This window comes from Cervus canadensis, chromosome 6 (assembly GCF_019320065.1).
Source record: "Cervus canadensis isolate Bull #8, Minnesota chromosome 6, ASM1932006v1, whole genome shotgun sequence".
Lineage (NCBI taxonomy): Eukaryota > Metazoa > Chordata > Mammalia > Artiodactyla > Cervidae > Cervus > Cervus canadensis.
Window position 1 is genome coordinate 79024864 of NC_057391.1, and position 14894 is coordinate 79039757.

The 14894-nt window shown below is 46.7% G+C and overlaps 1 protein-coding gene across 1 annotated transcript in view; it reads right to left on the minus strand.

Annotated features, from left to right (window-relative positions):
* The window catches only part of DPF3 (double PHD fingers 3), a 303529-nt gene extending 290120 nt beyond the window's left edge, over positions 1-13409 (minus strand). Inside the window, exon 1 of the mRNA XM_043472462.1 lies at positions 13341-13409. Coding sequence (XP_043328397.1) covers positions 13341-13372 — 32 coding nt within the window. The 5' untranslated portion in view covers positions 13373-13409. The remainder of the gene's footprint in view (positions 1-13340) is intronic.
* Positions 13410-14894: the final 1485 nt, after the last annotated feature.

Sequence of the window (14894 nt, forward strand, 5' to 3'; positions counted from 1 at the left end):
GAAGAATTTGGGAAAAGTAATTCTGCTGTCTCTTCCAAATTCCTGCCAGGGAGAGAATGAGAAACAAGTTGATTTCAAAGAGCTGGAAGCAAATTAGGCAGGAAGAGCCTGCTGGTTTCATTTGCTCGGTCACTCCACACACATTTATCAGACATCCGTTCTGCTAGATCCTGGGTTTCCCTGGTGGCGCAGTGGTAAAGAACCCACCTGCCAATGCAGGAGTTACAGGAGATGCAAGTTTGATCCCTGGGTCAGGAACATTCCCTGGAATAGGAAATGGCAAGCCACTCCAGTATTCTTGCCTGGAGAATCCCATGGACAGAGGAACCTGGTGGGCCACAGACCACGGGGTCGTAAAAGGGTCAGACACAATTTAGCGACTAAAGAACAACAAGGACAATGCTAGATCCTAGGGACAGAAAGACCCAGGCAGCCACCCTTCAACCTTCTAGGGCCTTCCATTTTAACTAACCAGCATTAAGTGTTTCAGTGGCCAGGAGGGAAGTATCCTTGGGACTATGGGGCCAAGGGCAGGGATGGCCAATTCTACCTGAGGGTAGCAAGGGCTTTGCTGGAGAGAAGGGGACTTGGAAGTGTCTGGAAGATGAGCAGGTAGGTGTTCATCATGTGCAGCTGGGGCAGGGTGGGGCTGAGGACACGCGAACCACTTGGTGAGACTACAGGAGAGGTGGGAAGGGTTAGGGACCGCTCTGAGCAAGGACACAGAAGCAGCCTTTCGTGGTAACAAGCTCACCCACATCTCTCAATCTAAGGTTCTTAACCTGGAGCCGATGGACTCTAGGGCATCCACTGATGGGCTCCTCAACATCTATGAACTCAAAATCTGATGCAGATATGCATTTTTTCTGGGGAGATGATCCAGAACTTTCACAGGATTCTCAAAAGGGCCTGTGATTGCCAAGGAAGAGTGAAGAAGAAACACTCAATAGGACATTGAGTAGCCTGAATACCAAACTGTGATATAGAAGCCATGGTTTCTGTCTCTGCATCCTGCAGATAGCTTAGTACCTGACACATCATAGGTTTTCAAAGCTAGCATATCTCAAGGGATAAATACAAGGAGACGGGACGAAATCACCATTTTCATCACCAGAACAAACACTGTGAGTACAGACACTTGTGTGCCAGTTGGTGGGCTAGGTTTTACAAACCAATATCTCTTTCCAGAAAGGCACACGGAAAAATATCTTCTCAATTTCCTATTCGAAGGATTGTAAAGCCAAGTCCCTGAATGTGGCTACAAGTCACCCAGGGCAATTCACTGCAATTCCCCAGATTAGACTCAAACTTTAGCTGGCAGTTGCCTAGCAACGAATAACCCCAAAGACACATCACCAAACCGAGATGTCAAAAGGGTATTCTGTAGACAAGCTGGTTCTGAAAACTAGCCCCCATGCAAGTTTGTCTGCCAGGGCCTCTCTGGGACTGTTGGGGGAAGGGGCAGACTTTGCAGCCAAAAGGAAGCTGGAAGTCGGGGGTGGGAAGGTGTTCAGATGGTGGTGTGTAAGAAGTGGGCGCAGAAACAGAGAACCAAGGGTTGAGGGAGCAGGCACTCTCAAACAGGGAAGGCAACTGGTACCTCTGCAGGCCCTCTTTCAGACCATTCCTACAAGTACTCTTCTTTACAGTTGCAGAGCAAATTCCAGTCACATCTAAAGACATGGAAAGTGGTATGAAGACTTGACTACAACCACTTCGGTATTCTTGCCTTGAGAACCCCATGAACAGTATGAAAAGGCACCTACCTCCAGCCCCGTCCTGAAGTCATCATCCTCCGGGGAGTTCCATTAAACTATGTCAGGTTGGAATGGGCAAGACGACAGACCTCCAGGCCCTGGAAGCAGTTTTTATCCAAATCTCCAGGGTGCTCACTCCCTCATAGAGGCAGCAAGCATGAAAGAGGCAAAGAGATTAGAAAATTTTCACTTTCTAAAATTCAGATTTTTTTTTTCCCCTTTAATGAAAAGCTCAGAAACTCCTTCAGCTAAGTCAGGTGAGACTGGGATTCCTAAGACAAAAGTTCTCACCCAAACCATGGCAGAGATCAACACTAGGCGTGTCTCCCCTTGCCGTGGTAGACAGCTTGGGAAGAGTGGGTGGGTCTTCTTCAGCACCCTTTCTCCTGGAAGGCCTTGCGGGACAGGGGAAGGGGGCACACAAATAGATCAGTCTGGAAGCAATTCAGGAAGAACAAATGCGGAAGTCAAACAACAACAAATAAGGCGGATATAAATCCAGATAAAATATTAAAATCATTAAAGGGCTGCTGCTCCCTGAAGATTGGAAAAAATGAAGAGAGTTAATTAAAAGCAATCTCCATGCACTGCTGAGCCAGCCGGCCCTGATAAATCAACAGCTGGGGCTGTTGTGGAGGGCAGTCAAGGGGCTTCAAGAATGGGGGAGGGGGGGGTGCTGCCCGGGGGAGGGGCATCACTGCCAAGATGGCAGTGACGTGGAATTGAACACAGTGACTCAAGTTTCATGTCTTATTAAATATTTTATGACCCCTGAATAAAACTGTTCTTCCGAGGGGGAGAACTTGATCATTTGGATGAACAAAAAGTGAGGAAAAGAGGGGTGAAGAGGTACTGTTTGTTTAAGGCATACTTGGGACCTTGATGTCAGCATCTCTGATCTTGCCCCCAGGACAGAGGCTTTTGCTTTTTTCTCTCTACCTGATCTACACAGGTAGATGCATCTTCTAAAATCTCTGAAAAATTCTGGGCTATGTTTCTTTGGGGGGCTGAGGAAGTAGTGCCAAGTCAAAGAAAGGAATGAAGAGATAGAAAAGACCTTCAAAATTCTCACTGCTGATCCAAGCCAGACTTTCAGCACAAAACTAAAGGTCAGTGGAAACTGTGGGAACTTTCTTTTTTCTTTCTTGCTTTCTCTCTCTTCCCCTTCCCGCTTTTCTTTCTCTACTTCCTTCCTTCTCCCTTGTCTCTTCAGTCAGATAAAGTTTTTGTTCTTCATTTTAAACAAAAAAGAGCTCAGAATTTGGGGGGCCAATCTAAGCAAAAAAAAAAAGCAATTTTAGAGTGTTACAAAAATGGCCCTTCACTATTCTAAAGGAACCCTCCAGTTCTCTCTTGATGGAAGTATAATCAAGAGAAATGATTGGGAGAAAGTAGGGTTTTTTTCCTCCATAGAATTGGGATTGGAAGGGGAGTGTGTGCATGGGGAAACATAAGGAATTATGCATTTGGATATGCATTTTAATTAGGTGGACAGAAGCAGCCGCCTGTTAATTTTTCTTGCTTGTTTCCACTTAGCATTCATCACAGGCAGAACCACCATAGAGCGCTCCCACGATAATAGATGGTTCTGCATTGGCTAAGTCCTCGGGGAAAATAATTAGCAGGAGAGAATATATTCTCTCCACTTCGACTACCCCATCCACCCTGCCCTCCCCCACCTCCAGCACCACATTGCCTCCCCTCCTCCCCCACCCCCACAAACAACAGTGGTTTCCCTAGCAGCCTAGGGGAACCGTTCGCGTCCCGGTTTACAAGCATTTACTTTGTCCTGTCAAAGATCAAGGATCTGGAAGGAGAAACAGACAGACTGGAGGCCTTCCTTGGAGTGGAAGGTCCTAGATGCCGATAGGGAGGCTACCATGTTGCTTAGTACGGAGGGGCAGGCTGGCAAGCAGCACTGGCCAGGACAGGATGAAGAAAGTTCCAAAGAGGGTGAGACAGTTCTCACTGAGCTCAACTAGCAGCCAAACAAAGACATGTAAACAGTTCTTAGTTGAGAGAATGGGAGCAAGGATGACATTTGTCACTTAATTTGCTTTCACAAAGTACAGGAATGCTGTATTTCTACAGCAAGCTTGAATCTGAAGCTTTTCCAAGGCTGGCAAATAACTGTCATTCTGAGATCTGACCCTCACCACCATGCTGCCCACAGTCTACTCAGGTACAAAGAATTAATTCTTGCCACTGACCCCTTACGCCAACATCACACCCTCATTGCTCACTAGCAGATTTAAACTCCAGCCCCACTTTCTCCCCTTCTCTCTCCCTGGAGTCTTCTTGGTAGAAGGAGCCAGAGACTGACGGATGACCAGAGCCCAAGTTCCAGGAGAATGCTCCCTCTGCCCGCCAGCTTCTGTTTCCTCTGATTGCAGAGGGACTCAGTATGGGGTTGACAATGGAAAATGAAACAGAAGGCTTCCCTTGAGCTCCTATTCTCACCTATTTCAAACCCAGAAGATGGGAAAACCCCACTGAGATCCCAGGGCTATTTACACACAGCTGGATGAGTGAGGCTTTGCATTTCCTGAGAAACAATGGTTAGATAGGATGTGTAGTGCCAGGATCTTTTCATTTATTTTAGTTTTAATATAGTAAAGTAATGTTTGATAGATGCGGTATTGTTGACTCTCTGAGAAGGCCGCCATCAGCTACGGGAAACTTTGCAGCTCTAGTAACACCTCCCGTCTGTACTTTACACTTTCTGAAGTGTGTTTCACATCCATTGTTTCATTTGGGCCCTTCAGGGGGAGGTAAGCAGGGCTGAGTGCAAGGAAGGGAGGCCAAAGGAGATACAACCCCTTCTCACCTTATGAAAAGATAGCTCAGATTTACCGCCTCCTGACTTTCAAGCTGTCCTGTCATCTCAGGTGCTCCCTCCACCGGGACACCTGCTGCCTGATGAGACCTCCACTCTGCCTGGGAAACCGCTCCAGCCCCACCAGGTAACCACTAGTCCTGCAGCCTCTGGGGCCTCCCCAGACCCAGACCTTGACCCCCATGGGGAGTCCCTGCCCTCAATGGGTTGGGAATGGGGGTAGGGGGTGACAAGATGAAGACAATCCTCATGGTTGGAGATAAAAGAAGTGAGTCTCTGAGTTCCCGGGGCATTTATCCCCCACCCACAAAATAGTGGTAGTCCTAAAGGGGAAGGGGGGTTAAGAGATTGAATTCTATCATGCCATGAGTTTTGGGGTTTTTTTTAAGTTTAGAAGGAAGGAGTTGCCTGTACTATCTAGAAATGTACTCCATGAATTTTAATAAATCTAAAAATGAAGGGGGGTCTAGGCATACACCCCAAAGAACTGAGAGCAGGGATTCAAACAGTTACTTACACGGCCATGTCACAGCAGTATTATTCACAATAGCCACAAGGTGGAAACAACCCGAGTACCCATCCCTGGATAAGCAAAATAAGGCACATATGTACAATGGAATATTACTCAGCCATAAAAAGGAAGGAAATTCTGACACATGCTGTAACACAGATGAGCATTAAGAACATTATACTAAGTGAAATAAGCCAGTCACGAAAGGACAGATACTGCATGACTCCACTCATATGAAGTGCTTAGAATAGGCAAATTTATATAGACAGAAAGTACAATGGTGGTTACCAGAAACTGGGATGGGATGGGAGGAGAATGTCCTCATTAAAACAGAGGATGTTACTGTGTAATGGATATAGAGTGTGTTTAGGATGATTTTTTAAATTCTGGAAATGAATACAATGGGTAGTTATACAACACTATGAATGTACTTAATGCTGGTGAACTGAACACTTTAAAAAAAGTGTACATCTACATGTCATACATGCTAAATATACATGTTATGTATTCATATATCTTACCACAAGTACAAAAAAATTTAAGGAACTGCCTCTGTAGGCTGGAGGTCAGAATGACCATTTTGTTTTTTCTTTCATTTTGCCTAACTCTCACAATTCAGGCTTCTGTGAATTCTCTGATGGCTTTAAAAACCCCCTCTTCCTCCTTTAGACGTGTAGAAAATTGCCAAGGGAGCTGTCAACCAAAGGAAAGCCTGATAATAACGCCTCCAGAGGAATCTGGGATGTTCTGGAGGCATGTCATTGAATGAGAGGCAGTGAATTCCACTTTAGACACTGCTAATACCCACCTGCGTAAGGCCAGACTCTGTGTATCTACTGAACACCTCCATTTCCCCAGCAGCATCACAGGATACAACAGAGGAAGCTCACTGAGACATCAGTACAGGCCCACCTACTGCAGTTCACTGAACAGTCAGGTATTTGCAACTGCCCAAATGGAAATGAAAAAAGCATTTATTTCCATGTTAACTGGGACGGGTGCCATGTTAGAGGAAGAGCAGATCAAAGGAGACTGTAGATAAATGAAATCCAGAGAAGAAAATCTTTTGCTTGGTTCCCTTTCTTCCACCATACATTTACACAAAATAGGAAGAAAAAGATAGATGTTCCCAATAATTCTAGTCTTTTGCACAACCAAAAACTTAACCTGAGTGCTTGTAAACAGAAAAAATAGGCCAATTAATCTTCTCATTTCTCTTCCCCATCTTCATCCTCTGGTTGGAGTGTTAATGAGAAAAGTGTTCAAAAGGGAGAATCAGAAGAAAAGACCACATTCTAAATGGGCCACCACCTGGTCCTCAGCCTTGAGCCCTGAGAAGAGAGAGATTAGAACCCCAAGTGGTGGAGAAGGAAACAGCAACCCACTCCAGTATTCTATTCTTGCTTGGGAAATCCCATGGATATAGGAGCCGGGTGGGCTATAATTCACGGGGTCAAAAAGAGCAGCTGAGTAGCTTTCACTTCACCTCCATATATACATAACTTTAAAATCATACCCATTGAGCAAAACAAGTTTCATAAAGGTGTTTCAGATCTTATTTAAACTAAATTAGACCTTTTGTATCCAGAACAACAACAATGTTCAAAATTTCACAGGTGTTTTATTATTGTATTAGTCCAATATTAAACATTTAAAATGCTTGTTTATAAGACTTTTTTTGATAAGTTTATCTTTAGTGTATTATTTTCCAAATAAATACAATAAATAAACATCTTGTTTTCTCAAAAAAAAAAAAAAAAGAACCCCAAGTGGTAACAGAATGTGGCAAGACTGGACCAGAGAAGATGAAACTACAGGAAAATCTACCAGTCTTAACTCCCTTTTAGAGCCACACTTAAAAAATGAGGAAGAATTCAAACACTGGTCCGTAACTGTCCTCCTCATCCTTCCTAATCAACCATAGTCTAAGAGCCACCAGTTTTTTAGTGGAAAGGAATTTTGGCAATCAAGGTGCATCACCCTCATCTTAAAGACAAGGAATATGTGGCTCAGAGAAGTTCTGGGTCTAAGGTCTCATAGCTAGTGAGCGGTAGGGCTAAAAACCGAGCTCAGATCTCTGGGATCCTCTCCCTGAAGCTTTTACTTCTGAAGCTACAAAAGCATAGCCGCTGGTGAGAAACAAATGTGTAAGAGGGACAGAGTTTGAGATAAGGCCATACAGATGACTGGTGAAATTTTGAGGACTGAAAAACCTTTTCGGGTGGAGCTTCCAGTTGAAGTTAATACAAACAGCAGATTTTCGAAGTGAATAACAATGAGAAAAACTCATTTCATAGCAACCTGAGATGACAAGCTCTGGACTCTGGGAGGGAGGAGAGGGTGCAAAGGGGGATTAGACACGCGCCATCATTGTTCCTCGGACTCAGACCTAAGGCCTGGGGGTGGAGGTCTCAATGTGGGCTATTTGAACCCCATTATTAGAAGCTCTGAATTTAATCCCCTGCCCCTCCCTGCTTCCAAACACAGCCCCCTAAATCTTAGCTTGCTCAAGGCTGCTCTCTTCCCTTGTAACCCCCCACCCACTACTACTATTCACAAACACACAACCTAAACATTCCCAGCACAGGTTGCTCCTCTTCTCCCCTCCCCCCAGCCAAACACCTCCTAACCACTGCTTTTAAAACTCTGATGCAAATCACAGGCTTCAAAAACCTTCCTTCAGTGACAGTTTTACGATGTTAGCTCCATTCATCCATATGGGTTGACAGACTGTGAAACACTAGTAACTGGACCAACAAGAAAAACAGATTACAAAAACACCACAACACCTCATCTCTCCCCAGTGGCTCACACAACTCAAGAAAACTTTGGAACTTGCAATAGATCATAACATCAGTCTCTCTTGCTGTTAAACAATCATCTTCTCAGAGTTCCAGACCACACAGTAGTTTTATCCACTTACCTATCCCCTCCCCATCCCCTCTCACCAGGCCACTTTTTTTTATCTTTTCTTGTTAAATACCTACATGTTTAAAGATTATTTAATGCTAGGGTCATGCTTACACAGTCCCCTGCTGGAAAACCATGGCTGGGCAAAAAACTGTTTCAGTGGTTGTGGCATTTTTTTGGTCAGGGGCTTGCCACATTGGGCTACATTTGTCTTCTAGTGACTTTCAGAACACTCAGAAACCACAAAAGTTACTTTGCAGAGGTTGGGATAATAAACAGGCCTGAATTCTGATGCTTTTCATGACCCACACCCAGCACCACTACAATCAGGATGGCTGCATTTTCAAAACTGAAACATCGGCCTCAGTTTCCTTTCTTTTTCTGGTGCAAACTCAAAACAAAGCTTGTTGACCATGGCATTTTATTTTCTGCACTGATTTGAGCAGATGGCTCTGGAACAGCTTTAGACATTATGGTGTTTCTCAGATGTACCTAAATTTCAGCCACCTGCATGGTTCCAAAAAGACAAAGGAGGATAAGTCTCCAATTAAGTTGCCTCTGAATTCCAGGCCACTTTCTAGAACTGAGCAACTCCCATTCAACTGGAGACCTCTGAATGTCTCCCAGGTGGTCTGCAAGCCCAGCAGTTTTCTGTGACAATGCCTTCATTTGGGTTCTGGCAGAAATTAATAACCTTTATGGGTATCTCATCAAAACCAGACATTCTTCCCACTGAAAAATAATGTGTGCTAATGAAGTTTGGAGAATTTAAGGCTTCCCCCCGCCCTCACCCCAGTGGCAACCAGAAGCAGATGGAGAAGGTGGTTCTTAGGCATCTGTTGGCTTAAAATGTCCGAGGGTCCTTTTTCATAAGGGCTAAAATAATGTCCATAAAAAGCTGAAAGCTCACAAATACCAACCCCAGTGTTCCCCATTTTGTACCTACCCATATCCCCACACCCCAACAGAAAGAGCCAGGAGCAGATTAGAACCAGGAATGTGGCCCCTCTGTACCATCCTCTCTGATAATCTAAACAGAGTGCCACAGCAAGAGTGAGGTGTGGCTTCTAAGTGGCAACAATTTCACAACTTTCACAGGCACAAAACCACTTCAGATTAGAATACACAGTCTCCAGGTCAGAGAATGAATAAAAAGATGAAGATCTAAGGTCCATCTATACACATGACCAGCTGTTTGACCTTGGCTGAGTAAGTAAATTTGCTCCTCCCAGAGTTGTGTCCTTAATTACAAAACAGAGATTTAAAAAAAAAAAAAAAGCCTCCAACTAAGGGAAACTCCTTACAAAAAAAAGTTTCAATACAACTACATATCTGGATGTTCACATGTTATAGGTATGACCAGTCTACTGATCTCATTATTTATAAACAAATAGTTACTTGGGATAAATCCCTGTTGGTTTATATGGAATAATTAAATAATAATAACAGTTACTCTTTTCTAAGCAGGCAGTTAGTATAATAGATATATATGTGCATAATCCAGTCTGGCAGAAGGTGGCAGACATTCCCAGTTAAGTGCATACAAACCAGGGTTTTGATAACTTAATAAAAGAGTAAGTTGTTTAAAGTGTTGATAGCAGATTTGGGGGAGGGTGATTAACGTGAAGTAGAATATCAAATAAGATTAGAATTTATATTAAAAGCATTATGTTTGTCAATCAACTATGCCCCAATATAAAATTTTTTTTTATTTTTTTAAGAATATACCAGGGCAAAAAAAAAAGGCATTATGTTCCCTAGCAATTTGGTTTCTGGTAGCAATCAACCAGAATATGATAGGTAATGTGGCAGACTTACACAGAGACAGATGGATTATCAAATCCATATTTATGTTCCCTACATGTATTTACTTCCCTACATGGCCCTTATCTTGCTTGTCCATGTAAGAAACAAGGGTGACTCACACATCTAGGCTCAGACAATGTAGCTGCTAAATTAAATAATGTGCAATACCTATTTACACATCATACATGTCCATCGATGCTTTCATATTCTATCTGCCCAGATGTGACTGCTTGGTTGTGGGCCCACCTGCTGCGTTCCCTTTGTGATCTGATCAGTCCAGGCGGCTCCTGTTTCTGCCTCTAACACCCTGTTGGGCAGTAATAAGATGTTAAAGGCAACAACAGACAGAGAAGCCAGGCTGTCAGCTTCAGAGAGGAAGGGGCTGAAGGGTACAAGGAGGAGGAATAAGAAAGGGAGTTGAAGGGAGATCAAAGACAGGCAGGAAGAAAGCTGAACTGCTGAGAGAGGAGATGTGACTCCAGGAGCTTGGGGCCCAACAGAAGACCCCAAAGCAATGAGATTCAAACTGTGCTGTCCAGTAATTCAAGCTATTGAATTACTGAATGTTACATGTGGGAAAAGCTGGTATAATGAAAAATGGTCCCTACGCAGCTTAGGCAGAGCCCCAAAGAGGTGTTGCTTGTTTCTTCCCAGAACATTACCTACTGCCAGTTTATCCCCCAGTCCTAGAGGAAACCTTTGTGTGACCAGTTTCTATAGGGGGCGTCCTTGGTGTTGGCTTTTCTGAACGCACACAGAGAAAATGCTAATGATGTTCAGCTCCATTTCATTGTCAGGAGGGACACAGGAGGATAAAAACAGAGCTCTCCAAACCTTTCTCCCTGCTCCCCTCCTCCCAGCACCACCATCCATCCCTTCCGCTCGATGTGTCTCTGCGCTTTGTTCTAATTTATCCCATGCATAATTTATTCACGTGTGTATTGTTTCCTGATCAGCAACTTTTAAAAACAAATGAAACATATAAGATGTTCTATGAAACAAGTTGTTTTTCAAAATAAAGGCAGATGATGTAGGTCTCCCTGTAACGTCGTGCATGCTCCTGCGTTAGGAGTTTAAAAACCATCTAGGGCGCAGGAGGCTCGGCTGGTTTGTGGTATTGTTTACACCCACTTACCCCCAGGGAAAAGGGTCGGGATGCAAAAAATGAGCGGCTAATTATAAATGACCATTCAAATGCCACCTAGAAAAAGCCGACTGGAGTGTCGTGTGTATGCTAGTGTATGTGTGTGTATGTGTGTCGACACGGAATTACAAATACATCACATTGCAACTGTTTCTAATTATACAAAGTACAAGTGTAATAATTCAGAACTAATTCCAATAAACAGCCCGCGACTCTGTCCCTTTCTGCACTTCTAACCCCACCCCACACATACACCACCCCCCAAAACGCACCCTTCAGCGGTCCAAACAAAAAAAAAAAAAAAAAACAGAAACAAAAAACTGGAGCGGGCAGGAATGAGTATAGAGATACTGTGCCCGCCCGCGCGTAAGCGGGTTCCACGGTAACGAGGGTACCGCTTTCCCAATAGGAAACAAACCTGGCGCACAGGCGAAATAGATTTCTCTAACTTGAGTTTACCAGGAGGTATCCGCCCCGCTATGCGTTTTCGGCTGGAAATGTGAAAACTGCAAATCAGCTGTGGGTTGGGTTAAAACTCACAGCATCAGCGATATGGCTAGGGAGAGAGACGAGGAGAGGGGATGCCGTGAAGTTACGCCCATTTATTCTGCCATAAAACATTTGCTTTCTTGGGTGAAATGCTGTGGCGTTCAAGTGCAGTGTATCGGAGCTTCCGAGCGAGAACTGAAGCCGGGAGCTGCTCTCTAATCAGCCTCAGCTTCCAATGTCCTCTTAGCAGCGTGTGTGTGTGTATATATATAAAACTCCGAGATCTGGGACATTCCTACCCTTTTCCCCTATTACCGGTAGGAGATAGCTGGTGCAAACACTTCCCATTCTCTCGGCGCTTTCCTTCGCGTTAAGACCCACCCCCCCGCCGCTGCCCGCCTCCCACCCCGCGTGCGAACCTGGCTTTCAACTCCTAGGGGAGCCGCGGGTGCGGACGTGGAGGCGCTGAGTTGAAAGAACCAGAGTGGGCATCCGCCACGCACCGTAGAGAATTCGGCACGAAACCCCCCACACACACACACATACACACCCGCACCTCCCTCTCTCCTCTCGCCCGCAGCTTCCAGCCCAGCTGCGAAGTCCTAATCCCAGGCGCGCAAACCCCCCGCCCACCCACCCACCCACGTCGCGCCGCGATCCGGAGGGAGCGCCCTTCTGCCAACATCACTGCCAGTAGCACCCCTTTCAGAACGACGCTAGTTTTCCGAAGCCACCCCCGGCTCCGCGATCGCGAGCGGACTTGGCGGCTTAACAGTTCCACCGACTGGAAGGAAGGAAGGAAGGAAGCCAGGATAAAAAGGAGTGGGGGAGGAAGGCGGGCAGGAATTGGCTGTGGGACCCGGGGCTGGCCCCCGCGTGTCCTCGCCCAGCCCGCCCCCCTCCGTCCCGGATCTGGGCGTCCGCTCAAAGTCTCCCGGCGGCGGCCAGAGGCACCTGCCCCTCGCTCTGGCCAGGAGCAGACGCTGCCGGCTCGGGCGGCGAGCTCCCCAATAAGCTGCCTCTCGCTCGCCTCGGCTATTCACCCGCAGGAGCCGAGAACACCATTCATGAGACCTGCAGCTCTTCCCTGTCTCCAAATCAACCCCAAGTTAACCCGAGTCGTTCATTTACTACAGCCCGTTCCCGGACAAACACACCCGGAGACACACCGGCGACCGCCCGAAGCGCCGTCACGTTCCCGGGGGCTGCCCCGGCAGGAAAGCCCCGGGCAACCACCTGGGCCCCAGGGCTCCCGGGACCCGCTGCTCCCCCCTGCGGTCCTCCCAACTCCGGAAGGTTTGCACAAACTCCGCACAAGCGATCGGAAGGCAGAGAGCGCCCTGCAAACTCCGGAGCTGCCGCGGTCCGGCCGCCCCGGAGGACCTAGCAGCCGGGCGGGGGGCCGCCGGCTCCGGAGGCGCGGGGCTCAGCCAAGTGCGCCCAACGCGGTCCCAGAGTCCGGCGCTCGCCCCCAGCAAGGCCGGCCCCACCACCCCCGGGCCGCGCGCCGCGCTCCCCACCCCGCGAAGCCGGGGAGACTCAGGGGACCGTGCTGTCCCCGAGCTGCCCACGATCCCCTAGCTGTAGAGCTCTCGAGCGCCTGGCTCCGCTGCAGACAACCCCTCTCTTCTCGGTCCGCCAATTTGAAAGAACACAAATGTAACAATTTTCTCCTTGTTAATTGCGTCTCCTGACATTTCTGCGCGTTGGGGTTTAAAAAAAAAAAAAAAAAGATGAAGAAGTAAGAGCTGAAAGAAAAGAGAGAAGCCCCGCCGCGGCTGTAGGTGCCTGTTAGCGCTGTGCATTGGCAGCGCTCCGCACGCAGAAGGCGCCTTTTTTTTCATATTGAAACCACGCGGAATATGTACATTTTTTAGTCTTACTTACGCTTTCAGGGGGTTGTGAATGACAGTCGCCATTTTGCTACAATGTAACAGAATATTGTCTGTCTCAGAGTTCTAAAGGTTCGCTCAGGGGAAGCGGAGAGCCAATCAGAGTACGGGATACCGGCCCGCTGGCCAATCGGCGCGGCTGGTCGCCAGGTGGGCGGAGCCTGCACGGTGGTAGTTATTAGGGGAGCTGTCAAAGCCCAGAGGTCACTCCCTTTTGTAGAGCCCGAGAGCAAGCAGGTCTTAAAGGGGCAGTACCGCGCGAGCAGCTCCTTTTCGGGTTGGGGAAAGTGGAGACGCACGGAGAGTATCTTAGTTTGGTTTGAATCCCTACTTTCTAAATGACTGCAGAGAGTTGCGCTCCTGGACAAAAGTACTGGATAGAAATATTTAAGTATTGCCAACAAACCGCTGAGCTCCATTCATTAGCTTTTGGCTTTGCTGATACGTTCCTAAATCCCCCCAAAGGCAAATCCCCTTGTTCCCGTGCAAAAGTTGAAAGGCTGCCGTTTCGTCTAACAAATGACTACACGTGTCCTCTCGTTTGCTAATACTCTGGGTCCTGCGGCTTTTTTATATTCTCCTTCCCGAAGTGTTGTCTTTATCTCGGGCACCTTCCTTCTTGGCTTCTTGAACTGCCGCCGCAGTTCCTGGCGACTCCAAGACAGCAGCTCCCCTCCCCCTGGAATGTCTCGTTGTCAAGCTCGCTCCCTGGACTTTCGTTATGTAATGCGCGGTGGTCACTCTGACGGTTCCCGACTACCCCCTCTTCTCTTCTCACACACACCAGAAACTTCTGAAATGGTCAGATTCCGGCTGACTTGAGAGCTAACTGGGCCCTGGCACCCTGACCTTTAGGCTTAGGGAAGAGGAGATTTAAGGGAACTTTGCAAACTTTCTGCTCCCAGGAAAGCGAGTAACCAGCCAAAAGTTGTGGAACCTAGGCTGGATGTTGCCAGGGTCTCTTTCGGGGAGTAGCACACACGATTCTGGAGTCACCTTAAGCTGATTAGATAGAAGGTGAAAAGACTTTGCTAATGAATAATCCGATGTGACCCGAGGCGTTCAGAGAGTCTCTGCTTCAAGCCAGTGCGAACTACTCACTGGTGAACCCCTGACAAAATCAGAGGACTTCTGCGAAGCCAAGCTTCCACTGGGCAGCCTGGAAGCTCTGGGGGGATGAAATCGCACTAAATCATGAATAGCGGCCTCGTTAGCATACAGAAATCTGGCTCCCGTCCCAAAGTTGTTTAATCAGGTCAAATAGCTAAGATAGTGGGGGAGGGGTGAAAAAAAGGGGAGAGGGGGTGCCAAATTGCCAGTTTCTCAAAACTGTGCCTTCTCACTTCCTTTCTCAGCGCTGCTCTCAAAGCAATGGATACAATAAATAAAAATTGTTTTATGTTCCAGAACCTTCAGAGTTCAACTCCATACACTATTAGAGTTACAGATAAACAGAAGAGGACTGAATCACTATGTTTGTAAGACTTGACATTTTTAACCCCTTCTTGCTGCCAAGTTAATAACAGAGTCAAGTTCTATAGATTGCTTT